The 26,681-nt window shown below is 45.1% G+C and overlaps 2 protein-coding genes across 3 annotated transcripts in view; both read left to right on the plus strand.

The window, feature by feature from the left end:
* Marchf6 (membrane associated ring-CH-type finger 6) overlaps positions 1–12,413 on the plus strand; it is a 70,873-nt gene extending 58,460 nt beyond the window's left edge. For both annotated transcript variants that reach the window (XM_032898672.1, XM_032898673.1), the window contains exons 23-26: positions 1,271–1,360; positions 3,697–3,829; positions 6,552–6,687; positions 9,005–12,413. In XM_032898672.1, the coding sequence (XP_032754563.1) occupies positions 1,271–1,360; positions 3,697–3,829; positions 6,552–6,687; positions 9,005–9,095 (450 nt within the window). In that variant the 3' untranslated portion in view covers positions 9,096–12,413. The remainder of the gene's footprint in view (positions 1–1,270; positions 1,361–3,696; positions 3,830–6,551; positions 6,688–9,004) is intronic.
* A 2,242-nt stretch (positions 12,414–14,655) lies between these two features.
* On the plus strand, positions 14,656–25,749 carry Ropn1l (rhophilin associated tail protein 1 like). The gene is made up of 5 exons (XM_032896818.1): positions 14,656–14,900; positions 17,048–17,171; positions 20,175–20,336; positions 23,426–23,601; positions 25,571–25,749. The coding sequence occupies exons 1-5, from the start codon at positions 14,770–14,772 to the stop codon at positions 25,632–25,634; spliced, it is 657 nt and encodes a 218-aa protein (XP_032752709.1). The 5' UTR covers positions 14,656–14,769; the 3' UTR covers positions 25,635–25,749.
* The last annotated feature ends 932 nt before the right edge of the window (positions 25,750–26,681 follow it).

Consider the following 26,681-nt stretch of genomic DNA (forward strand, 5'->3'; position numbering starts at 1 on the left):
TTACTGATGGTTGGGAGCCACCATGTGGTTGCTGGGAATCGAACTCAGGACCTCTAGAAGAGTAGTCAGTGCTCTTAACCACTGAGCCATCTCTCTAGCCCCAGAAAAAATATTTTTGAGTATGTTTTTACACAGTTGTTTTAGGAAGATTTTTTTTTTTTTTTATTCTAGGAACCCTTGTAAAGGTGTTGAAGTGATTTCTTTTACTCTTGTTTTAAAGATATAAAAGCCACACAAATTCCTTTCTTGGAATACTTTATGGTCAGAATGTTGCCCTTTGCTGAGCTTTCTATCCAGGACTCACATGGGTGAACTGATCCCCAGGTGTCTTGACTGTGCGTGCATATGCTGTGGGATGCACTTGCTCCCCATCTCCCTAAAAAAATAATGAAATTAAAAAAATGTAAAGGAGTATTTTGTGCCATGGTAAGGACTTAGGGTTCTAAGCAGGGACTGGTACTTGTAGGGTTTGATGTACATTGTTTAAAATGTCTCCATGGGATGGAGGGGCAGGGTGGTTGCTGGCCAGCTGAAGGAGAGGGTTTGGAGGCAGTGTTCCACTACCAACTACTACTAATATGGTTTCAGAGGTAGTGGGAATAGAAAATAGTCTGGATCTGGTAACACCTCAGGAAAACCACAAATGCCTGAGCTTGAACACAAGCCTTTGGAATAATTTCTGTAGGTCAGAAATGTCTTTTTGCAACCTAAGTTATCTCAGGCCATAGTAGTAACACAGGACAAGCAGCAAGCATAGCTGGTTAAAGAATAGCATTTACTTTATTTCCTTAATGGGGTCTCCATTAATGCCCAGACTTGTCTACTTTCTTGAGAAAATAATGGAGATTTCTAAAAGATAAAAGACTATTTGTTCAACTTGAGCTTTTACATATTAATCTCCTCATTTTTATTAGTTCTTTGAGAGTTTGTACAATGTATTTTGATCATATTCATTCCTTCTCCCCACTCTCTGAAGATTCATTCGCCTTCCCTAACTAGCCCTAACCTTTATGGCCTCTGGGGGTGGAGATCTTTTTAATCCATCAAATATGAGCTGCCCATGTACTTTAGGATGTGTGGCTTTTACCCATCAATGATAGAGCTCTTAAAGAGAATTGACTGTCTCCCAGAAGCTAGCGGCTATCAGTAGCTTAGCTAAGTGTTACCAGTCCTGGGCAGCTTCTGTTCCAAAACTAAACAGCTTTTTGTTAGGCTTACCTTTGAGGCCAGTGAAGATGTGTTAAGCACTCATGGTTTCCTCTAACCATAGGACTGGGCGCTGGGAGTTCTGCATGCCAAAATCATCGCAGCTATAACACTTATGGGTCCTCAGTGGTGGTTGAAGACTGTCATTGAACAGGTAAGAAGCCAATTCCATGGAAAGATACTTTGAAATGGATCATGGTTGGATTTAGCTAATGGAATTTTTGTTTTTATGTTTGTGCTTTTCTGAGCTCTATTATCATTAGCGTGCATATACAGCTTTTTTTTTTTATTAAAGTGTAAGTGTGTGTGTGTGTGTGTGTGTGTGTGTGTGTGTGTGTGTGTGTGTGTGTGTGTGTGTAGTGCACCTATGTAAGGACAATTTCTGGGAGTTGGTTTTCTCCTTCCACTGTGAGTTTTGGGGATTAAATAGGTTGTCAGGGTTGCACAGTAAGTGCTTTTACCTATTTGATCAACTTTTGCTGGCCTCTCTTTACTTTTTTGGGGAGGATAGAGGAAGGAAGGGGGTTTTGAGGCTGGGTTTCTCTGTGTAGTCCTGGCTGTCCTGGAACTTACTCTGTACAGCAGGCTGCCCTTAAACTTGGAGATCTGTCTGCCTCTTGCTGCTCCAGAGTGTTGGGATTAAAGGCCTGTGACACAATGCCTAGCCTCCTTCTCCTTTTAAACCAAGGAGGCAGTTTTGTTTTCTTATATTGTGGCTGTTAAAATAGTTTGTCTTTAGATTGAGTAATTATTAATGAAGTAGCTTTGAATTCTAGCTGATAGAATATTTTTAAGAAACATTAACAAGTTCTTAAGAAACTTAAAAGACAAAAGAAAAAGTTCCTTCAATTGCAGCATTCAAGATGTGGAGGCAGGGGGCTCATGTATTCAAAGTCACCCTCAGCTGTACAGCTAGTTCAGGGACAGCTGGGCCATGTGAGACCCTGCTTTAGAAGGCCTGGGGACTACATAACGAGCTTTATCAATGTTGTTTTCTCTGGTTCTTTCTAGGTAGACCTACAAAGGGTCAAGTTGTCTGTAGCTGGCCTTTGCCCTTCTTAGTACCCAGTTAGGCGAGTTAGCCACCTTCTGTACCTTCTTTTTCTGTAAAGGGGCAGGAAGGATCGAGTGCTTTCCTGCATGTTGCTTTCAGTCCACCTAAAACCTCCAATGCCAGGGGTGTCAAGTGCTCAGTGTTTGTTCTGGTTTCCCGTTTTTGTCAGTCACTCCTAACTGACTCGGAGGTTAGCCAGTAAGTTAAAATAGCTATAGCCTTGGCTAAAGTGGAGGCAAAGCTGATCCTCGGCATTTTCCACTGCAGACATTCTGATGAGACTTAGTATTCATATTTCTAAGCCTACTAGATAAAGGGAAGTTACTATTCATTTAACAGATGGGGCAGGGCTGCTTAGGAATACTCTGATTACATAGCATTTAAGACTGGTTGCTCTGATAGGAAACTGTGAGGTAACTTGGTTATCATAGTGCTGAACTTGATAAAAAGTAAATTGCTCTTTTGAACACTAATTGATAGCTCATTTCAGAAAAAACATTATCCATATAGCTCTACTAGATATTTTAGTACTTTCCTCTTTAAACTTAAGTTATCTAGAAAATGTACTCAAGGATAGCTCAGCCCTTTTATTCTTAGGAAATTGCTAGAAAGGTAAGGTCTTGCAGGTCCGTGGCAGTTAAGATCTAAGTAGTTCTCTCTGCCCAGTGTACATAAGAAAATCATTCAGCGTAATCTGGGACCTTCCAGCCATTGATTCTTAGATCAAGAGTGGGGTCAGGAGAAGGCCACTATGTGTTTGTGGCAGCATACCCCTTCAGGATAGAAATAGGAGACCGTCCATTGGAAAGTCTCCCAATTGAAATTGACCTTCCAAAGAAGTCTAGAAATTGAGTTTATTAGTAGCTGGGAGCGAAGAAACCTTGCTGTTGTTTGTGGGATCCCCTTGTCTGTTATACTATTTTATAGTGAGGATGGGGAGAGGGCAAGGTGAGATGAGAGGGAGAAATTACAGTTATAGGCTGATTGAGAAACCTGGGTTGCCTGCTCTTTAGTGTTCATGCATTTGGGTTACTCTGTTCGAGATGGAAGATGTCTTCAGAGGCGTAAGTCTGCTTGTCCTTCAGACCTTGGAGTAATGGGTTGAGCTGGACTATATCCTGGCTTCTAAGAAGCTGGGAGTGAAGCCAAGAGAAGAAAATGGGCACACTCTGTTACAACAGTGCTATCTATTTTCAAGGTTTCCTACTTCAATCCATTTTTTTTCCTTCAATAGTATGTAGTAGCTTTTTTCTAAGATAATTGGGGTTTCCTGAGTGCCATGGCATTGAGGGTCAATGGACAAGTTGGGGAGTCCTCTCCTGCTACCATGTGGGTCCCACCCAGGAATCTATCTCAGGTTGGTCTTGGTAGCAGTCACCTTTATCTGCTGACCATTCAGTGACCCACACCCTAACCATTACTTTTCAATGTTTCAGGTTTACGCAAATGGCATCCGTAACATCGACCTTCACTATATCATTCGTAAGCTGGCAGCTCCAGTGATCTCTGTGCTCTTGCTCTCCCTGTGTATACCGTATGTCATAGCTTCTGGCGTGGTTCCTTTATTAGGTGGGTAATGCTGGGTGTGAACCTTTCAAAGAGTACTATCATTAGAACATTCATACAAACACACACACACACAAAGTTTAAAAAAAGAGTTAAAAGTTTTGGGCAATTTTGGCTGTTTGGAATATCCTGTCTTTTTTATAGTATGTTTATTGAGGTATATTATAGTTTTCTCATTGATGGTTTGTAGACTTAAGAATTACAATTTGATTTCCACACCTAAATCTTTTCATACATGTTCATGTGTGTATTAGAAATTTCTTAGTGAGGGTATATGATGCATGCCTAGTAATCCCAGCATCGGGAGGCTGAAGCTTGAAGAGCGTAAGTTTGAAACCAGTTTGTGCTTCACATCAAGATCCAGTCTCAGTGAAAAGGGAAAAAATAAATTTTATTGTACCTCTTAGGAGGCACTTTTTGTTGTTTCTTGTTTTTTTTTTTCTTTTTTTTCTTTTTTTTTCTTTTTTCTTTTTTTCGGAGTGGGGGACCGAACCCAGGGCCTTGCGCTTGCTAGGCAAGCGCTCTACCACTGAGCTAAATCCCCAACCCCGTTTCTTGTTTTTCAAGACAGGATTTCTTTGTGCATCTTTAGCTGACCTGGAACTAGCTCTGTAGACCAAACTGTCTTCAAACTCCTGCCTACCTCTGCCTCTAAAGTGCTGGATTAAAGGCATGTGCCCTGGAAACCAAGGGGTAATGGTTGTAAATGAATAGAAGTAATAGTAAAGCGTCTGTTGGCACTGTCTTGGTACTTTACATAGTTTATTACTCATGCTCTCGTGTGTGTGTGTGTGTGTGTGTGTGTATAAGAGCAGTTTCGGCTATGATTACTTGGGAAACAATAAGGAACCTCCACCTTATTTTGAAACAGGGTGTTTCATTGGCCCAGAGCTCACTTTTAGGCAAAGCTGACTAGCCATTGAACCTTAAGGATTTATGTTTCTGCCTCTGCAGCAATGTTATTACAAGCATGACCATAATGCCAAGATTTTTCTGTGTAGATTTCAGGGGTCAGGCCCAGGCCTTATACTGTCTAACCCATTTCCCCAACTCCTATATGTTGTTCTTACAGGGCTTTTTGAAGGTTTTATCAGTTTCAATATAGAGATGAGGAAATCGAAGTTTCTAGAGATTGACCATCTTCCACAAATTGTAGATTTTAAGGAGGGGAAGATTCAGGCTATGCTGGGCTCCAGAGTGCATGGGTCTTTCACCACAGTGAAGAAGTGATTAAATGGGTGTGAGGCTTAGTCTCTTACTTCCCTTGAAATACTTCCTCTGCCTTTAAGCCTCCCCTATTTGAAAGAAGAGTTAAAGCATATAAGCTAAGATTTGAAAAGGAAGTATGAGAGTTATAAAACTGAATGCATGTTTTTGATAGTCTGTGTCTGGAAGTATGGGAAGGCAGGGTCTCAAGCTGCTTTTAAACTTGCTGTGTGGATGACAATGACCTTACATTTCTGATCCTCCTGCCTGTGTCTCCCTAATGCTGGCTGTCTTAGGGTTTTACTGCTGTTGAAGACATACCAGACCAGTATAGGTTACAGAAAGCATAATTGGAGCTGGCTTACTTTCAGAGGCTTACTCCATTATCATCATGGTAGGAAGCATGGCAGCGTCCAGGCAGACATGGTGCTGTGGAAGGAGCTGAGAGTTCTACATCTTGATCCGAAGGCAACAGGAAACTGTGTGTTATACTAGGTGTAGCTTGAGCATATAATGGCCTCAAAATCTGCCTGTACAGCGACACTTCCTCCAACAAGGACACACTTCCTGATAGTGCCACTTCCTATGGGCCAAGCATTCACACACCCAGGACTCTGTTCATATAGCCAAGCACGCTACCATTTGACATCCCTAGTAAGCGCTTTCATTATATAGGCACAGCCTTTGTTATTGAACTTAAGGCTCACACAGGCTAGGCAAGCACCTGTCCCCTGCTCTGTATAAGCACAGGATTTTAGTTTCTGAAACGGTGACATAGCTGAAATACATAAATGAAACCACCAACTGCATGTGAAGTCCAGGGTCTCTGCATTTGATAAAACTCCTGGAGCACCTACCTGCACTCCCTTATTTCACAGAAGAGAAGCAGATGGGAGTACTTGAGTCTAGTAGAACATTTGTAGAAGCTTCTCTGCTGCACCTAGTCCTCTTCCTAGGGAAAGGACAGATGCGCCCCTCCACCCCCCACCCCCTTCTTTGAAAGAAAAATAAATAAAAGAGCACAAATCCGCTTTCATTTGTTTACTTCCCGTTAGTTTAAATCTGGGAAGGGTACATCATCACACAGATTCTGTGTCCAACGGTCGTTGTAGGAAGGTTGCTTTAAAGTGTAATGTGATCCATGCTTCTGTTTCCTCAGGCCTGAGTTTCTTTTCCCCAGATCACTCTGGTTTTTGTTTTTTGTTTTGTTTTTTGATTGCCTCCAAGAATCATTATTGTTTTTTGCTTTATACACATAAGCACATCTCTTGCCTAGTAGAACTTGGTTTCATCTCAGCATAAACACCTTCAATTTTAAGAAGAGTTGTGTGCTTTCTTTGGTTCCAGCTTGTGGCCAGCAAATATGGCCTTGCACCAAGCTTTCCAGACATACTTGCCTTTCCCAGCAGGCCTCTACAGGTACCAAGATGACAGAAAGACCAGACCTCATTCTTAATCCACAGGCTCATCGGTCCATTTTCTATTGCTTTAATAAAATTGTCTTTGTTTGGTTTTACAGGTGTTACTGCAGAAATGCAGAACTTAGTTCACCGGCGGATTTATCCATTTTTATTGATGGTTGTTGTGCTGATGGGAATCCTGTCCTTCCAGGTCCGCCAGTTTAAGCGCCTTTATGAACACATTAAAAATGACAAGTAAGTCTAGAATTCTGCTCATCTAGCCACTCTTAAGGTGGTGGGTTTTGTGCTTGTCTTAGGGTTTCATTGCTATGAGGAGGCACCATGACCGTAGCAACTCTTATAAATGAAAACATTTCATTGGGACTGGCTTACAGTTCAGAGGTTTAGTCCATTATCATCATGGTGGAAAGCATGGAGTGTGCAGGCCAACATGGTGTTCTTGAAGGAGCTGAGTGTTCTACATCTTGATCCAAAGGCACACTGAGGGGTGCTTGAGCATATATGAGCCCTCAAAGCTCACCCCTACAGGAACATGCTACTTTGATATAGCACGTCAGTATCAAGAGCACCACCCTTCGTTCGTGCATGCCCTGTTTGAGAGGAATCCCAGTCACTTTACTTATTCTGAGGATTCCTAAGAGGAATGCTTTCAAGAAGGAAATTTAAATTGTTCAAGACTTCTCTGAAAAATGTACTGACAATAAAAGTATAAGTACCATCAGGTGGAGAATAAAGGATGGTCCCCCTGAAGGGAAGAAGAGGAGGATTTTTAGTGTGTCAGTTTTTTAATTGCTGCTTTGGTAGAGGACAACTGCAAGGTTTTTCTTGCCTCCATCCTTCATTCTGGAGGCCCACCTGTTCTTTAGGCTTACCCTTTTCTGTCTCCCCAGGGGTCTGTGTTCACTGATCTCTTATGTTCTAATCGTGCTTTAATCAGCAGACAGAATACTGCTTCATCACAGCACTTTCAAGCATCATTTTTGTTCTGTCCTATTTCCCCTCTGTTGTCCTCCCTACCGTCACCACCTTTCTGCTTTTATGTCACAAAGAGGCTCCTGGTCCCCACTCTTTACTTCCCATTTCAGTATACTTATTAGCACGGGTCATCTGTCTCTGCGTGTGTACCATTTGTCATAGCTTGATCTGTAGGAGGTAGAGAGGGAAGGGGACATGGACTAAGGTGCAGGAGGGAAGGGTTTGAAAGAGTGGAACATGAGCTCAGCATCATGTTTCTGTTAGTGAGTCAGTTTGGGTCTTAGGCAGATTACCATCACTTAGTCTGTGTACTTTGTTTCTTTGCTTTTTCAGTGACATGGCCCTGCTCACATTCTTGACAAATCCTGATATATGTGATATGTTTTGGGCTCTGTATATTCTATCAAATAGTACTATCCTCAGTTTCAAAAAACACTGCTTTCTTGGGAAGCAGTGGGGTAAAGAATGGTTAAGTTCAAGAAAAGAACTAGTCATGTGAGAAGGAAGTAGACACGGATAATGATGGGTAAAGAAGCAGGAAGACTTGAGAGCCTCACAACCGTGACATTGGCAAAAGCTAAGCGATGTCTTAAGGATTGTATGTGTTGACAGGAAAGATGTAAGAAGCCAGTGATAGCTGCATTGAGCCTTTTAACATGTGCCAAAGCCCTCATCATGGGGCTTTGTATGCTTTCCTGTTCTCAAATAATCATGTGGTATGACACTACCATTCTTGTGTAACTAAAAAGTAAACTGAGGTCCCAGCCCCTGTTCCTGATAGCTCATCACACACAGACGAGTGTGTGTCCTTAGCAGTCCATCCAGCTCTGTAGCGAGTGCTTTCACGGGTGTGCTCAGGTCTGAGCTTGCTGCCCTTTGCCTTGGTGGTGGTGGTAGTGGTGGTGGTGGGATGTCAGCCTCCTCGTGGAGGGCTCTCCAGCCTCAGTACTGCATACTTAAGTGCTATAGCCCACCCTGTTTGCATTGGCTGTTTCCCTTCTTCACAGCATGCAAGTTAGCAGTACTCTTTGGTTGATTGTCATGGATTTAGTCTCACCAGCTAGCTACCTTTGACCTCCCTGAAATCTGCCCCTTGTTGCTCCTTTGTCCAGAGGAGCAACAAAAGGTTTTTTGAGTCCCGCTTTTTCCTGTCCAAGCTATTTGCCTGCACTATTTGTAGTCTGCTTCCCAAAACCTCAGCACTAAGGTGACTTGTAAAGCATAAACCCTAGCAAAATGAAAAATGGAAAGCCCCTGCATCTGCTCTCCTACAAGGTCAGCAAGGGGTCTATAGTGACGAGGACTCCTAATTCCCCACTGTAGTAAAGGCCCCACAACTGTGCAGTCTATATGGCTCTGGACCTTCCCACAAAACACACCATACATAAGACCTTCCTCCAACGTGCTGGCCTTTCTTTGTGCTCGCGCTAGATGCTCCTGTAGCCCGCCTCTTGAAAGGTTGCTAGTTAGCTGATCTGAATACAGTTAACAAGGTGTCACTGGAAGAATTTACCCTTGAAGAATGATGTATGTGTGAGGCACACAGGAAAGTGACGTCCCTCTTTTTGTACCCTAGGTACCTTGTGGGGCAGCGCCTGGTGAACTATGAGCGCAAATCTGGCAAGCAAGGCCCATCTACGCCACCTCCGGTGTCGTCCCAAGAATAAAGTGCTTGTCTCAGCTCCTTGAGCTTCTCCTTGCCTTTTCGTGTCCTTTGTTGTGGACTTCTCACTTGGAGATTCTCCTGTGATCTCAGCGTTGTTTAAGTTAAATGTACTTGACTTGTGTCCTCAGCATTCAGAGAGCAGCGCATCCGGCACTACTGCTCCTCCCTGCATCTGCCGACATCACTGCTGTCTGAGATCTGTACATGTGTAAATAGGAGTTCCTTGATGCCCTAAAACCTTGGATTAAACAGAATGTGCATTGTACATCTTTAACAAATGTATATTAATTTATTAAATCTAGTTGTCACTTTATTTTGGACCTGCTGTGATCTCGACAGGAAATGTGCCACAGAGCAGTAGTGTATAGGCAAGAGTGAGTGACATCTTTCGGAGCGCAGTGCATGGTGTTGCCAGCAGTTCTCACCAGGTCACTGCATCCTGTCCTTGGCTGGTCAGTCCTTACCAGCAGCCGACTGAGCAGTGGAGCCTGTGGTAAGGGACACGGACCGAGTGCCTCACAGACAGTCGTGTTTGAGAATTCTTACATGTAACACCAAAGCTGTTGTACATTTTCTACTGCCTGATTGTTTTCATGTGTCTGTGTTTGTAATATTGTATAGTATGTTGTGCTAGGTGAGGATATTATTTTTAATTTTGATAATTTAATATTCCTAATGATCAGCATTGGGAGTTGGGGTTTTTGTGCTTGTTAGGGGCATGTCTATCCTTAGAAAGATAAACTACAAATGAAGAGTTTTATTAGCCTCCTCCCCTTCCACGCAGCTCTTTCTTTTTGTCAGCAGTGGCCAAAAGTGTCATGCCACATGAGAAATCTGAGGGGATAGATAGCATCACCAACACCACCGTTGTGAGAGGTGGAGGCCCTAGGCTGCGGTGTGCGGCTGACTGCATCAGGGAGGACGAGCAGAACATCCGCCGTGCTGGCAGCACACTGCAGCTGAGGCTCGGTGAATGCACCAGGAAAGCCCTCTTCTAAAGCATTTTGTTTACAATAAACTGCAAGTAAAACCAAGTTTTATTTGTTTGAAAGGAAGCAGACTGAGCTGGCCTTCACATAGGAAAGAGTTGCATTGGAGAAATGCTGTGAGATTTTAGAGAATTTAATACTCAGAGGAAGCCTGGTTCCCCCTAGCCCAGGCTTCATGTTTAAAGTTTAAAAGATGAGGATGATTGTACATCGTCCAAGTGTTTAATGGTAAAGGTGTATTGTAAGGATAGTGCTAGAAGCTTTCATAGACTCTAAAGAGTTCCGTGGAGTATTAAACCCATAGTTGGAAAGGTCTGAGGGTTCACCCCCCACCTCCAAATACAAAGCCAAACAAAAGATTAAGAGCAATGCTTCTTGGTTTTGTTCTCTTTTTGATTTTGTCTTTTTGTCGTTCTTAAATTCACTAAGTGATAAGCAGATACTTTGTTTTAAAGCAGCATTATATTAAATAGAAGCAGTGCTTGCCATGGGATCCAGTGTTACACTGTCATTGTGTGATGGCCTTTCTCTTGTGTGAAGTAAGGGTCTTCTAGCAAATCTACCTTCATTCTCAGGCTTTGTCCTTCCACAGAGAATTAGCCTTTTAAAATGCAGTGCCGCCTGTCATTGGGAATATGTCTTTGAAACCTAATCTCTTGAGGAAAAGGATGGTGGTGTATTGGGCAAATAACATTTAGGCTTTATTTTTAATTTTTAAAGAATTTATGGATCTACCACAAGGTTAAAAATTTTAAGTGAACCTTATTAGATGTTTTGCTGAAAACAAACACAAACAGTACAGATTACCAAAGTTTGCCCCCTTTATTGGCAGAGGTCTCTGCTCTCTTACTGAGGAATTCCTCCTGGGTTTACAGTTGTGTTTTGTCTAGTGGCTTTCAGTAAGATAATATCCTCATGAGGATTTATTGTGCATAACATTTGCTAGGGTGACATACAGGTTTTATTCAACAATATCATAAACATTTAAAACCCTCAGTTCAGAAGGTGTTCCTATTTGCTGCCTGTTTTTACAGGAAGTTTACAGATAAAGAGTTTTGCATCGTTTTGAATTGGGCTAACACCCAGTCTTCAAGGAAGCTTACGAGGAAAGATCTTTGTGCTTTATTATCGATAATTTGAAGACAAATCACCACTTGGGATTAGTTTTACATGACCAGTTATCAAATGGTCACTTTGAAATGTATAGTTGTTCATTATTAACAAATTATGGTTTGATTTTAAACTACAAACTCCTAATAGTTTAGATGAAAACTAAAGAAAATGCCAATGTAAAATTTGTGTGTAGCTAGCCTTAAAGTTCCATGTTTATAGTTGTGGTCCCAGCCCCCACTCCTGTTCTCTGGTGGGGGGAAGGAGGTAGGATATGTGAGCAGTCATTTTTATGTCAGCATTCAGTATGGTTGTTATTACTGTGAATTCTCAGACAGGCCTTCCCCTCGAGGAACAGAGTTATTGTCCTCCAATGAGTTTATTAGGTGCATTGTTTTTTTGTTGCACAAATGCTTCATTAGACTGTATTCTTAAATTTAGGTTGAGCCGATGAAATTTTAAGACAAAGACAAAATATGCATTGGACATTTGTACCCTGTTGTGTTTGCAGACACAGGAGCCAGTGCCATTATGCAAGAATTTGGCACTTGTCACGGTGCTCCAAATTAGCTCCTTCCTCTCCTCTCTGGGATGGAGAATATCAGGCTCGTTACTGTGATGCCTCATTCTACATTGTGATGTTCAAAGTTCTTGTTCAAACAATCCTCTAGGATCTTACCTGTTGAGTCATTATCAAGGGGAGCGATGGACCCATAGTACCACTGGAGTGTTACAGAAGACCTCACCTTGAAGGGTCTTTACATTCTTTGCTTACTGCCCAGTCTCCGCACACTTAATTTGCCCTGTCAATCAGGTGTTTTGTTTCAGCTTACTGCTGTTGTGTCAACATTTAAACAGCCGCCGTGAGCAAGGGCTTCTTTCAGATACTCTCCAATAATAGCTTTGGCGTTAATATAAAAATAAGACAGTATACATGTATATGTATGTCTCCATTCCTGTCTGTATGAGTGCCTCATTTTGTAATCATGACAGTCCTATAGAACCTTAGATGGAAACGAATGACTAAGGCCTAGGGATGTCTGTTGTAGGAATGAACTAGAACACTTAGTGATGTGGGATGTCAGTTTTCTATTACAGTAAACACCTGTACCCAGATCAATTTTATGTGTATATATTCAAAAATGCTCCCTTTTTTATGTGGTCATTTGTTGCCTTCTGAGTTAAGAGAACAGAATTGAATAAAGTGAATGTTAGTTGTAGCCTCGTTTTCTTTTTGGTTGCGTGTTTTTACTTTGATGTAAGATTGCTTTTAATTTCCGAAAGGTATGGGGCTGGTACTGTGGAACATATGTGTACCCCAGCTTACTGTGAAACAGGCAGGGGGATTGCTGGAGTGACAGAAAGGCCCCACCTCAAAAGAAATTAGTAAAATTTAGAAATAGCTAGGTGTTTATAATGGAAAGGAAAAGTTACCTGAAGCTTCGCAGTCCCATCATGTACTCTGACAGTGGGTGGGAAGTGTAGCTGCAGAGGACACCTCTGTCCCTGCTCATGCACGGGAGTGGAGAGCATTTTTACTGGAAGGCCTGAAACCTCTCGTGCCATGAGCCATCGCTTTGGGATGGAGGCTCATAAAAGACACGTCAGCAACCACTTTATGTCCATTGCCTGCATGCCTGAGAATGAAAGGGTTTTCTCCTTTATGATAATGAGATCTTTTGGTTTTCGGGGCCATTTCTAGTTTTTCTGTTTCTAAGTTCAAGTTTTTCAAAAGCTTTCAACATTTTTCTCATCTCCACCCAGTTATAAATACACTGTTTAATGTAGGAGTGGTGGGAAAATGTTCTTTGAACCACAGACATCTTTAATCTGTGAAGTTGAGTCTTCATCAAAGGAAATCAATACTCAGAAATGGTTATCATCTTATATCTACTCATTGGAAACACAGTGATTAGGAGAGTTGATGTGTCAAGTGACTGAAGATGTCTGCCTCCAAGGACCACAAGTGGAGAACAGATAGTAACCAAAGAGGGATGAGAGAGAAGTCAGCCGCCTGAGCCAGCACACAGGACTGGGGAGACACCGGGACCAGCTGCTTCCTCAGTGGGTTCTATAGGTCTGCACACATACACACCTAATCCTCCATCAGCCTCCTGCTGCCTGCTGCCTTTATCTCAGGTAGACAGTCACCAAGGCACAGGCCTGTCTGCATCAGTTTACATTGTTAAGACACTTAAAAAAAAATGTATATAACAGTGCCTAAGAGTTTCTGTTCTCGTTCATTGATGCTTTAGGACATACTTGAAGGAGGAAGGAGCTTCTTGCTCAGGAACCACAGCCATTTGTTCTTTGCTTAGGAGGCCATTTCCTTGCCACAGTGTGGTAAAGCAGACAACTCCCACATGTAGACAGTGGATCCTTCACAATGGTGCATGGATGCTGAAAATGAAGTAACAGAATGAAAAGCAAACATTTATATTACAGATATGTACAAATGAATATTTCTAGTTCTAAGTAAAACCCCAAATGGTAATTTCTGTAGGGTAAAAAAAATTTAGGTCAATGTCAAGCTAGGCATACATTTTTTAGATACAACAGCAAAATACAAGTTTAATTGTCACAATTTATACCTATGAGACATTTAAGAATAAAAGGACACCTGCAAACCCAGATTGGAGGTTTTACAATCTTTTCAGCTTCACCGGTCTTGTGGCTAATTTTTGCGGTGGTGGTGGTGGTGGTGGTGGTGGTGTGGGTGGGGACAGACTTGTTGCTTCTTGAAACACTAAATGTTGTCCGGGATGTCTCCAGTTCCCAGCTCAAATGAACCCCATACTGAGTCGCAGAAACTTTGTAGCACACACTAGCCCCCACATCAGATTTTAACTATGTCAAGTTTTATCCGATTATGTTGTTTTTCTTTTAATAAAAGTTAACCTACCGAGCTACATAATGGACATTATTATTTACTCCTTTATACCTACTCCCCACCCCCCTTAAGGATAAATTATACTGCTAAGTCATCAGAAAATTCTGTAGTCCCCAGATAAACGCACATTTCTGTTTACAGTGTCTGAGAATCCTTGTTTGCCCATTCTATCGGTTTGTTGTTGGTTTTTTTGTTTTTTGGTTTTTTTTTTTTTTTTTTCCCAAAGCTGCTTTGGTTTGGAAATGTGTATTCATACAGTGGGTGTGTGGACCAAATGGATTCACAGATGGTGACGCCAAGCCGAGACCCTGGTCTATCCAGAAGACAGTTTGCGATCTCGTGGGGTCCAGATTAGCTCAACCTCTGAATTTTAGGAAAACAAGCTGTTTTGTTGCACTCTCCCCTCTGTAGAAACTTTGGTCACCGCGACTACGGGCCGGACGTCCGCCCCTTGCTCGCCGAGGCTATGCGCCTGCGCAGCTCAGGTTGCCTGGAAACCGCACGCCACAATCGCGCGCTCCAGGCGCTGTGGGCGGTTGGGCCTCAGTTTCCAGGAGGGGGCGGAGCAGCCGGTTAGAAGCGGAGCCCGCCGAGGCCCTCCCCGCCGCCCGCTGCGCTGCGCTGACCCTGCCTCTCCCCACGCAGCACAGCGGATCGTCCCTGGCCGCCGCGGTCTGCCCAGAGCGATGCCGCTGCCGGACACCATGTTCTGCGCGCAGCAGATCCACATCCCCCCGGAGCTGCCGGACATCCTCAAGCAGTTCACCAAGGCTGCCATCCGTACGCAGCCGGCGGACGTGCTGCAGTGGTCGGCAGGGTAAGGCCGGCCTGGGAACCTCACCCCGTTACCGAGTACAGACGCCTACTTTGTGGGTGTAGACTAACAAAGCTTGCACACCAACCGCGGGGCTGAAAGAGGCTCCGCTGAGTTTAAAAAAAAAAAAAAAGTTACAGGGATGTTACAGTGAAACCGCTCAGATCAACTGACCCCAACCCCACTGAGGCTGAGGTATGCGAAGGCTGCCACCAGAGAAAATTGGCTAGCACAGCTCACAGCTAGCAAACCTTCACACTCTAGAAATAAGGACACGAACCCTGGGCCTGGCCATTAGAGTCATACCACTCATTCTTTCGGTTTTTACACGAGAACTCTGCCACTGTTTAAATCACGAGAAATATTTTTAGCCAACTTTTGCTAACTTTCTCTGAACTGTATAACTAAGGTGGTTTCATTTCTTTTGGCTGTTTCAATAACTCAACTTATTTTAAAACAACAGCTCTGGAGGTAAAAACCCCAAATCATCTGAAGCCGGCAACAGGCTTTTGGGGTGGCGGCTTCCATATTTGATTCAGCTGTTGGAACTGCACTCTAATGGCCATTCTACAATCCATGGGTTCTCTTCTGCCTTACTCTCCTTGAGGATTCCTGTGGTGCATTTAGGAGCCATACAGTTTGTTCAGGATAGTTCCCCACCTAAAGTCCTTAATCGTGCAAAGATGTACCTCTCACAGGTCCCGGGGAAAGGACCTGGATGTGTCTTATTTAGCTCTGTCAGGGCCACCTTTGACTGTTCTCTCAATGTCCCCTCTACGATATTACGCTTAAGCCTTAGAGAAAGGGCTAGCTTTTTACGAAAGTTTATGTGCACTCCGAGACTCTGCCCCAACTGGGCACATTTGATAATACTTCCCAGAGAGTTTTTTGAGGCCTTGCTCAAGAACTCCATGATTCATTTGATTGGTGATGAGCACGACTATAGGATAGGTGTGAATTTGCCAAGCCACAAATGGGGCCTGGACCGATAGGTCCACAGTTCTGCATCTGATTCTCTCATGGCTGTCCGAACCACTCCTTAGATCATTAACAAAACCACAGAGAGGAGCACAAGTCTTAGTTATAGGCAGAGTTGACCCTGAGGGGTGAAGAGAGAGGGGGTTATCTTTGATCTACACAGTCTCCACTTTCCGCATACACCCATGCTACAGACTTAGAGGTTTCTGGGAACTCATATACATACCTGTTGCCCTGGTGCTTACTTTCATGTACATTTTCCTGTACAAATTCTTTGGTTAACGACTATGGCTCAAGACCCTGCCTGGCACAAGGCCTCCCTCTGGTCAAATCTGATAGAAATCCACTCGAGTTGTTGCCCTGAGCCATTTCTGTGCCTCCTTTGCCTCCAGCCTAAGCATTTTCAGTGACCTGGAATGGAACGATTGGGGGTGGGAGGGTGGCAGGCAGGACGGGGAAAGATGGAAAGCGGGAAGTAGATGACCTTTGTGTATGCCCACACCACCTCCAAGTGAACGTGTAGAGCTGTCTAATGCCACATAGCCCAGAAAGCAGCTGTTGAAAAGGAATAGCCTTAGGCATGGAGTGCTGGAGAGATGGGGCACCGTTAAAAGTATTTGCTTGCTTTCCTGATGGACCTGACTTGAACTCCTAGCACCCACATTACAGAGTTTACAGCCAACCGTGACTCCAGTTCCTGGACATGGACATCTGCACCCCCCCCACACGCACACGCACACACACGCACACGCACACACACACACAAATAAAAATATTGGGGTTGGGGATTTAGCTCAGTGGTAGAGTGCTTGCCTAGCAAGCACAAGTCCCTGGGTTCGGTCCTCAGCTTCAAAAAAAAAAAAAAAGGTTTAAAAAACAAAGAAACACAGCACTCAGAAGAAGGGAGATGAACCACAGTTCAGTGAGGCTCTCCTGGTTCCCATGTAAGCTCTCTGTCACTTGGTGCTTCCAGGACCCTCAGATAGCAATCAGCATGTCTGCTTTGCAGACAGAGAACCCACAGTGCACAGTGAAGTTCAAGGAGGTTGTCCAGCCAAGGTCCCGGGATTTGAGTGTGGTCCGCTGGCTTTGGGAGCTCCCAGCACATCTGCTGGGGTGACGAGAGAGTGTTGCCTCTGTGCTGATCTCTTCAGTGATGTCTCTCCTTCCAGGTATTTTTCAGCCCTGTCCCGAGGAGACCCACTTCCCGTAAAGGACAGAATTGAAATGCCTGTGGCCACACAGAAGACTGACACAGGCCTGACCCAGGGACTCCTGAAAGTCCTGCACAAGCAGGTGGGTGAACCTCTTCACTGCCCGTGCTGCTGGTACCTCGTTGTGTCTCTTGAAACGTTGGGATGCCTCCCCGCTGTCCCCAGGCCTGCTCTGCCATGTTTAAATCTGACGTTATTTCTTGGAAAGAACCCCAAGAGCTAGCTTTTTCATGTATAGATTTTATTTTTATTTTGTGAATGTGTGTTGGAGATCAACAAACCCCAGAGATTTGTTTCACGTTTTTTTTTTTTTTTTTTTGGAGAGATAGAAACATGCTATGTAGTCCCAGAGATCCTCAATCTTGAGGTGACCCTCGTAACCCGGCGTCCTGAGTGTTAGGAGTACAGGTGGGCATTCTGCTCTAGTTTTGAAGTTAGTTTTGAACTTGGAGATATTCTGGACAGTAGGGACCATGTGCTCCCCATGGGAGTGCTCATTTCAGGAGGCCACTGTGGGGCGTGTTTTCTTCATTGACTCCTCTTTCTCCACTCACCCTTCCCTGTAAGTGCTCCCTTATTCTCGTGTGTGTGTGTGTGTGTGTGTGTGTGTGTGTGTGTGTGTGTGTGTGCGCGCGCTCGTGTGCGCATGTGCAGGAGGGAATCCCCAGCTGAGCTGAGGAGCTGAGGAGTCTCGGTCTCTCCTTCTTCATGTCTTCTCTTCTTCTTTTCATTGCTTCCTGTCTTCTTCCGACGAGAAAGTCACACCAGGTGGGAAATCTCATGAAGGAGATTTATTAGAGTGTCCAGTATGGAGGGACGAATCCGAGGATGGCTGCCCCCTGCTCCTGGGAGCCGACAGCCATGAACTAGACAGAGGCAGTGCTTTTATATAGGATTTCTGAGAGGTGGAGCTTCTCAGGACAGAGGTTTCCAGATTGAGGGGTGGTGGGATTTCAAGTCCTGATCTTGGGGAGCTCAGGGACTGGGGGTTTTCCTGCTCAGGGATTGGCCGCTTTTTTCACCCCCTTTTCCCCGCATCAGGCCCATGGGTCAGGGTGGAAAGTCTCTCCCTGCTGAAGCCAGCTTTTGCTGAGGTGTCATCTCTGTGGGACTGCTGTGGGGAGGCTGGAGAGGAGGCACTGCCACTGTGGGCAGATCCTGAGAGACAGCTCCTGCCTGAGCAGTGTTTCAAGAAAGTTGTAGCTGAGGCAGGAAAGGTGCAGTCACCATGGACAGCTGCTTTTCAGGGGTGGTGGGAAAAGTGATGCACCACTATGGCTATCTCCTGCAGCATCGGTGACAGCTACACGCTGAGGGAATGTGATTGTGCTGTTGTTTTTGACAGCTTCTACAGGGCCATCTTGTTATAGGCAGCTGTACCACTAAGGAACTACTACACCTGGAGCACAATGTTTTTAGGCAGGACTGGGTCCCACGTTTTAAAGTCTATGCCACCACACTCAGCTTTTAGGTGGGTGTTTGAGTGGCAAACACTTTCCCCACTGAGCCATCCTCTAGCCTCTTCTCTTTTGAAATGTTGCTAATATCCATCTACCTGCTTCATCCTGGCACGCCCTTCCCCTATCTCCCTTCCTAGCTCTTCTTACCAGGGTTGACACAGTCCACCAGTCACAGGGTACAGTCCATAGTCAGTCACATGGCACAGTCCACAGTCACACAGTACAGTCCACAGTCACACGGTACAGTCCATAGTCAGTCACACAGTACAGTTCATAGTCACACAGTACAGTTCATAGTCAGTCACACAGTACAGTCCATAGTCAGTCACACAGTACAGTCCATAGTCAGTCACACAGTACAGTCCACAGTCAGTCACACAGTACAGTCCACAGTCACACAGTACAGTCCACAGTCACACAGTACAGTCCACAGTCAGTCACACAGCACAGTCCATAGTCAGTCACACAGTACAGTTCATAGTCACACAGTACAGTTCATAGTCAGTCACACAGCACAGTCCATAGTCAGTCACACAGCATAGTCCATAGTCAGTCACACAGCATAGTCCATAGTCAGTCACACAGTACAGTTCATAGTCAGTCACACAGTACAGTCCACAGTCAGTCACACAGTACAGTCCATAGTCAGTCACACAGTACAGTTCATAGTCACACAGTACAGTCCATAGTCAGTCACACAGTACAGTCCATAGTCACACAGTACAGTTCATAGTCAGTCACACAGCACAGTTCATAGTCAGTCACACAGTACAGTTCATAGTCACACAGTACAGTTCATAGTCACACAGTACAGTTCATAGTCAGTCACACAGCACAGTCCATAGTCAGTCACACAGCACAGTCCATAGTCAGTCACACAGTACAGTCCATAGTCAGTCACACAGTACAGTCCATAGTCACACAGTACAGTCCATAGTCAGTCACACAGTCACACAGTACGGTCCATAGTCAGTCACACAGTACGGTCCATAGTCAGTCACACAGTACGGTCCATAGTCAGTCACACAGTACAGTTCATAGTCAGTCACACAGTACAGTCCACAGTCAGTCACACAGTACGGTCCATAGTTAGTCACACAGTACAGTCCATAGTCAGTCACACAGTACGGTTCATAGTCAGTCACACAGTACGGTCCATAGTCAGTCACACAGTACAGTACATAGTCAGTCACACAGTACAGTTCATAGTCAGTCACACAGTACAGTTCATAGTCACACAGTACAGTCCATAGTCAGTCACACAGTACAGTCCATAGTCAGTCACACAGTACAGTCCACAGTCAGTCACACAGTACAGTTCATAGTCAGTCACACAGTACAGTCCATAGTCAGTCACACAGTACAGTTCATAGTCAGTCACACAGTACAGTTCATAGTCAGTCACACAGTACAGTTCATAGTCAGTCACACAGTACAGTTCATAGTCAGTCACACAGTACAGTCCATAGTCAGTCACACAGTACAGTCCACAGTCACATGGTACAGTCCACATCTCCCACGCATATGATAGTTATTTGTTATGAGTTAAAGTCTTCAGAAGCATTTTTCTGGTTTCACAGAGTTTCTACTTACATTGAGTGTGTAATATTGTGTTTTCTAAACAGTGTAGCCACAAACAATATGTGGAATTAGCAGATCTTGAGAAGAAGTGGAAAAATTTGTGCCTTCCAGTAGAAAAGTTCAGAGCAATCGTGGATCTGGATCCGAGTGAAGACAAAATGGAATGGATCAAATTTTTAGCACTTGGATGTAGCTCACTGGGTGGGGTAGGTACCTTCAAATGTTATCTTAATATTATTTCATCATCTGTGTGACTACATGTCAGACTGGGTTTCAGTAGCTACTGAAAACAGGTTGATTATCTTATTAACTAATGTTGTTTTCCCAGACCTCAGTTATATGATTAAAAACCACAGTTCCAAAGATGTTGGGCATGGAGGAAACATCTGGACACACTTGGAATATGTTTAGGCTTTCAGATGGGATCTACCAATGAGTTCTTTGGTTGAGCAGTATACGTTTGAAAGCTGGTAACAGTTTTCTTCGTCTGTGGGAAGAGGCATAAAACTCCATTGTATTTGACTTACAATCCAGTAGTAATAACTAGTAGGTATGGTGTAACATTGCTGGCATTACAATGGAACTCCGACAATTTTGGAATAACATGACTAATCGGATGGTCCTCAGTTGGGAAGCAGTGGCCTTTGTGGGCCTGGGATTTAGGCGTGAGGTGAGTGGAGGCTGCAGTGGGAGGATGTGGGTGGAGCTTTGTAGGGAGGCTGGAATCTGAAGAGCCTGTGGTTAAGAGAAGAACACTTGGTGCTTGTGAAGAAAGGGGTTTCAGAGGGAGAAGCAACCTTTTTAATTTTTTTCTGTCTGGATACATATTTTACATTGCCTCTTCAGTCTGTCAGTTCTGAGTACCTAGCTGTATATAACTCATAATTTTTCATGTGCCTTTAACAATAGGGTGCTGGATCCTCTGTTAGCCTCTCAATGGAGAACTGTCTGTCTCTAACTCAGGTCCTCGGGAAGGGCAATGAATGCCCTTAACCACTGAACGAGCTCCTGCCCTTCCTTCCTCTAATGTTGGTCCGTGTTCACGTTTCTTTTTCCTTTGTCCAGAGTTACTCTGCATCAGATGGCACCGGCACTGAGACATTGACAGTAAAATCCCAGCTGCACGTGCCCTCTCCTGCCACCGTCTCTGCTTTCTCTGGCCTTTGCCTTATACGCATGCATTGACAAATGCCCCAGGAAGCACACCATCAGAGCTGGGTTTTGTTTTATGATGGGATAGCTAGATGGGTGTCTCCTGGAACTTCATTTCTGATGGCGTTGGGGGTGCCTTTGTCTGCGTAGCTTATGCATGTCCTTGGTTGGACGAGCGACTGAATCTTCTGCAGTGCGGGCTCCGTCAGAGGAAGCTCTGTTCCTTCAGAGAAGGCAGGTGTCAGGCTGGTGACCGTGTGCCCAGCCATAGTTGGATATGTGGTTTCTGGTCAGCTTTGGGCTCATTGTGTGGAGGCCCAGACGCTGACACGTGTTCTCACAGGGGCTGGGCGGCCCAGTGGATTATTCCTTGGAAAGGGAAGGCAAATGTGATTACTACAGAAACTGTCAGTGTGCTCACAGGAACGCTGAAGTTAACATTAAATTAACAGAGAATATCTAACATTTGGGGTTAGTGTTGACAGTTTATGCCTCTAAAAATAGGTGCAACAGTTTGCTCTTAACAAGAAAGAACAGGATAATTCATAATTTTGGCTTCATCTTAGTCATGAAAAAGGCCAAGCCATGTACATCGATCAACACTAGGTGGCGCCATTTTGTAAAGGAAGGCGCTTCATCTTCTGCCGTGATTACTTGAAAACAACCGAGATCCTGTTTATTCTATGCCACTTTGTTGTTACAAAATAAATTTACACCAAAAAAGCACACTGTTCACAGAGGGGTCCTTCCTGTCCCCTAGCCTAAGTCTTTACTGGCTCTAACTGCTTTGCTTGCCTTCTATTCTCTTAGGTGCCCAGTAGCACATAGGCTCAGTGTCAGTATCTTTCCTGCCACTGGACCGTATGGGGGGATCTGTTCTCCCCGGGGCATGGATGTGAACTGTTTCAGTATGGGCTGTGTGGCAGGGAGGTACCCAAGCCCAGCATAACCATCAGCACACTTGACAGCACAACTGCTTGTGCAGACCCACTTGTGGAGCCCGGGTTACACGGGCCCTGTGGCCTGGACATGCACAAGCACACAGTAGGGATGGCAAGGGAGTTCTGGCTTTCTGCATTCTAAAAACTATTTCTCAAAGGAGAGATGAAGAAGCCAGCTTGTAGGTGTGTTGGAGCTCTTTTTGCTAGACCGTTGCCAGTCAGGGAGCAAGGGCACAAAATGTGAGATGCTGTTCCATGATGACTTCAGGGACTGGCTCCATGGTGGCAGGAAGGCAGGTGGCAAGTGACAGATGATGTTATCACAGTAAGAGCATAGAAACCCTAGCGAAGACACTGTGCTACCTCAGTACAGAAGAAAGGAAAGAAACTTGGTTCCTGTAATATTTTTTAGGTAGGAATCTATTATGAGCCATTTTTTTTCTCCATTTTACCCCCCTTTTCATGGATTAATTGAGCAAGAAGGAAGTGTTTGAGGCTTGGTCATACAGTGTTTCTCTGCAACCTCGTTCCTGTTGCGTCATTGTTACTCTGCAGGCCTCCAAGAAAGACCAGAAGCCTGTGCATAAACTGTGAGAGAATGCTGAGAATATCGGTCAGGCTGCAGGTGGAAGGTGGGGTGCAGGTAGAGTTAGGTTGCGTCTTGGGCAGGTCTGAGAGAGGTTCACAGGTCATAGAGAAGTTTCCTGGGCCTGACAGAGTCCTAAAGCCTTCTGTATGAGTGAGGTTGAAGGCTGGACAGCAGGGACATTGACAGATGCACAGTGCTGTCTGTCCTGCCAACTGTGCCCTCTTCAGCGGCAGCTCAGAGGGGCACTAGGTCCCTGTGTGCCTTGGCACAGAGTCTGTTTCTGCACCCAGTCAGGCTGCACTGACTAAAGGGTACGGTTAAATGGCCCTAGACTCCAAATCCAGAAGCACGTGGAGGAAGCTGCTGATTAAAGATGATGTGCTTATCTTGTTTGTGGCAGTCGTTCACATTTCATATAAAGTCTGCGCATCACTGTGTCTGCTCTGTTGCATTCTGGTCAAGTCTTTCTTGTTGCTTAGGTGGAGAAAACACTCTGAAGACGGTTTTCAGAGCACATTTGTGTTTCTGTCTCTGGTGTTGGCTTGTCATCTCTGTGACTCTGAGACTGACTGTGTCCCATCCTTGTCCCATCCTTGTCCCATCCCCCGCTCAGACCCTGAACACGGCCATGAAGAACGTGTGTGAGATCCTCACCTCTGACCCGGAGGGCGGCCCCGCTCGCATTCCCTTTGAGACGTTTGCCTACATTTACCAGTACTTGTCTGCATTGGATCCAGAATACTCGGCCGTGGAGACCGAGACCTATCTTGCCAATTTAAGAGACACGTCGTAAGTACAAAACTGTGGGTTTCTGGTGTGTTGACAGTTGGAGAATCTCCTTCACCCACGTCTTTGCTGAGAATTTGCCCCTGGTGGAAGGCACAGACGTCCACCTTGATTCCAACAGTCTTGTCGGGGAACTGCCTATCAGAGACCATAAGCAGAAGAGCTGCAGCCCTCAGCTGGTCTCCTCAGTGCCCTCAGGATGGGGACTTAGGTTCTATCTTCCTTGACACTAGATAGAGAAAATATGTCTTGTCACAGAAGAGCCCAATTCTACTAGAGTTTTAAACAGATGGAGTTTCCCTCACCAATGCATGAAAGAGAGGTGACTTGGCAGCAGTGGGCAGCCTGGCTGCGCCTGTGGACACCGCTGTGTTACCAGTTACATTGTGGACTTGAGGAGCTGGCACATGACTTGTACACACTGTGTCTTCATGCTGTCAGCACTGATAGAATGTGGAGTAGTGAAGGTCCTTTGGCACTCTTGACTTCACTCATGGCTGCCTTTGACTAGTAAGTGGCCTGAGGCGCCCACATCTGAGATGTTCTGTTCCTGTTCTCTGTGGATGTGGATGTACTGGCATCTTGGTTGGAGAGGGCTTGTCACTTCTATGTGGGAAGCTCATAAGTTTTTTAGGCTAGGTCTTTTCTAATGCTCCCCAGGATTATCTCAGGAAGTGTGACTCCATGACACTGAGGTGGATGTGTGGAGGAGAGGGGGCTTGACAGCCAAGCCAAATGTGGCAGCTGATGAGAATGTTGACAGAAGCGAGACTAAAAGGTAACTAGGAGACAGAAGTGCAGTCTGTGGCTTGCTGTGAATGGCTGGTTGCAGGGAGAGGGTGGGGAGGTGGGCAGGACTGTGAATAGGGATAGGTTAGTATTCTAAGGGGAGCAGCTGGAGATACGGGCTCTAAATGGCCAAGGGGGGTCTCAGCTTGTCCTGTACTCATTAGCACTCACCTTGAAAAATCCCCACTGTAGTTGTTCAAGGAAGCATTGTGGGCTGGCCTGGCTGCCCAGGTAATGTGATGCCTGGCTAAGCGCGGCCATTGACCTTCCGGTTGGTGCTCTTTGGGTGCTCTGAGTGCGCCCCTGGGTTGAGGTACGGCATGTGGTGAACACCCAGAAGCCAGAGCCAGGCTGCTTGACTGCCCACCTCTCCTGCCCCTCCCTCTTCAGCTTGTTAATTAGATTTCTCTTTTTAAATAGAGGGAACTGTTGCTTATATGTCTGCCTATTGCAAATACATTTATCCACCCCACAGTTCGTTCACGTTGTCACCTACTTGCTGCCCGCTTGGTTCTGACAGCTTTTGATATTCCCTTGCTATCTATACCTTCGTGGGCAGTGGTGCTGTGCATGATCTGTCCTAGCTGTTGAGGCATAGGGAGCCATGTGGGCTCTGCAGCCCTGGTTCTCTCTGGCCTATGTCAGAGAGGAGAGAGAGGGGGGGGGGAGAGAGAGGGAAGGGGAGAGGGGGGGGGAGAGGGGGGGGAGAGGGGAGTGTTGGGGGGGTAGCATGGGCAACAGAGACCTCTCTGGCTAGAGTGAGCAGGAGGCATGGGAAGATTAGAGGGATCACTTGCTGTGTCAAAAACCAGGGTGTGCTGTGATCACTGCTTAGTATAAAGTAGCTCCCAGACATTGTTTGTTGATTGGTTGTTTGAGACAGGGTTTCTCTGTGTAGCTCTGAATGCCCAGGAACTTTCTAGACCAGACTGGCCTCGAACTCAGAGATCTGCCTGGTTCTGCCTCCCGAGTGTGGAGATTTAAGGTACAGTATGGATATTTCACCTGGAAATAAACATCCATTGTTGTACAAGAAAATAGAGCTATCCTGTCCTGCCCAGAGTTCGTGCTTGTTGGCAGGAGTCTGGTGAAACTTTAGTGCTCAGTGTTTGGGATAATCTTGTAAAATGGTTCACGTCCTGTAGAAAGAATGTTTCTAATGCTGTGTCTGTTTCCCATGCAGAGAATCTAGAAAGAATGGCATGATAGGACTTTCGGACTTCGTCGTTGGAAAAAAGCCAGTATAGGGAGCCTTGAAGAGAAAGCTCTGAAGAGTAGAGCCTTAATGCAGAGAGGAACGCGTTTAATGTTGAAGCTTTTGCGAAACCTTGGCGCCAAATACAGCTTGTCATTACCTTGTGACTTGTGACTTGAGTTTTTCTCAGTGGAGCAGTACTGTGGCAGGTGCTCACAGGGCCACTTGGTCACTGCTTCTTACTGCACTGTGGAAGGACCTCACAGTGGGGGAAAACGGAGCTGGAGAGGGCAGGGAGTGGAGTGGAGGCAGCTTTCAGTGTCCAGCCCTTTCTTGCCTAGAAGACTACACAGATGCTTGGCTTTTCAGTGCTGAGAATCTCTCAGAAGTGGAACTTTCTGAGACAAGGGCATTCACAGCTGGAACAGAATTCTTATTTTGATGAAATGTGTACATTTTAAAAACTATAATGTTGATGTTATTTCTGGTTCTTCCAGCCCCATGCTCCCAGAAATAAGATGTAGACTCCAAATATACTTACAAATACTTTGGCCATATAGCTAGGCCCTACTCTTCCTAGGAGGGGAAATATTTCCTAGGAAATTACTTAAAATATTCCATTGATTCTAACCTACACCCTGTCGTGTGGCTGGTTACCTGTGCTCAGGCACCATGCACATACCTTCCCGGAACATTTTTCTCTCTCTTGGACGTCCCACCTCTTTCCTGCCTAAGCCAAAGGCTTTTTAATTGACAGGTGATGCATCCATACAATACACAGGATATTTTCTTTGCACTATAATTTACCAAGAACTGGCTCAAGAAATCGCAGAGTTGGTGTGGGGGTGGGTAGGATAAGAGACAAGAGTTTTGTTTGGGAATGTAACTTGGCAGTAGAATGCTGAACCACCGCTGTGGGCCACTGACCCTTGGCCTGGAGGACCACTACCTGCACGCACAGGTTTGCTCAGACAACTCTATCGCTGTGTCAGGTCAGTCACTAGGCGTTTCATAAAATCAATTTTGGAAAACATCTCTGAGATCTGAGACTGGGCAGCTCGTGGTTCAGAGACAAAGCCTCAGGGCCAGGTCCCTCAGA

Source organism: Rattus rattus, chromosome 3 (assembly GCF_011064425.1).
Source record: "Rattus rattus isolate New Zealand chromosome 3, Rrattus_CSIRO_v1, whole genome shotgun sequence".
Lineage (NCBI taxonomy): Eukaryota > Metazoa > Chordata > Mammalia > Rodentia > Muridae > Rattus > Rattus rattus.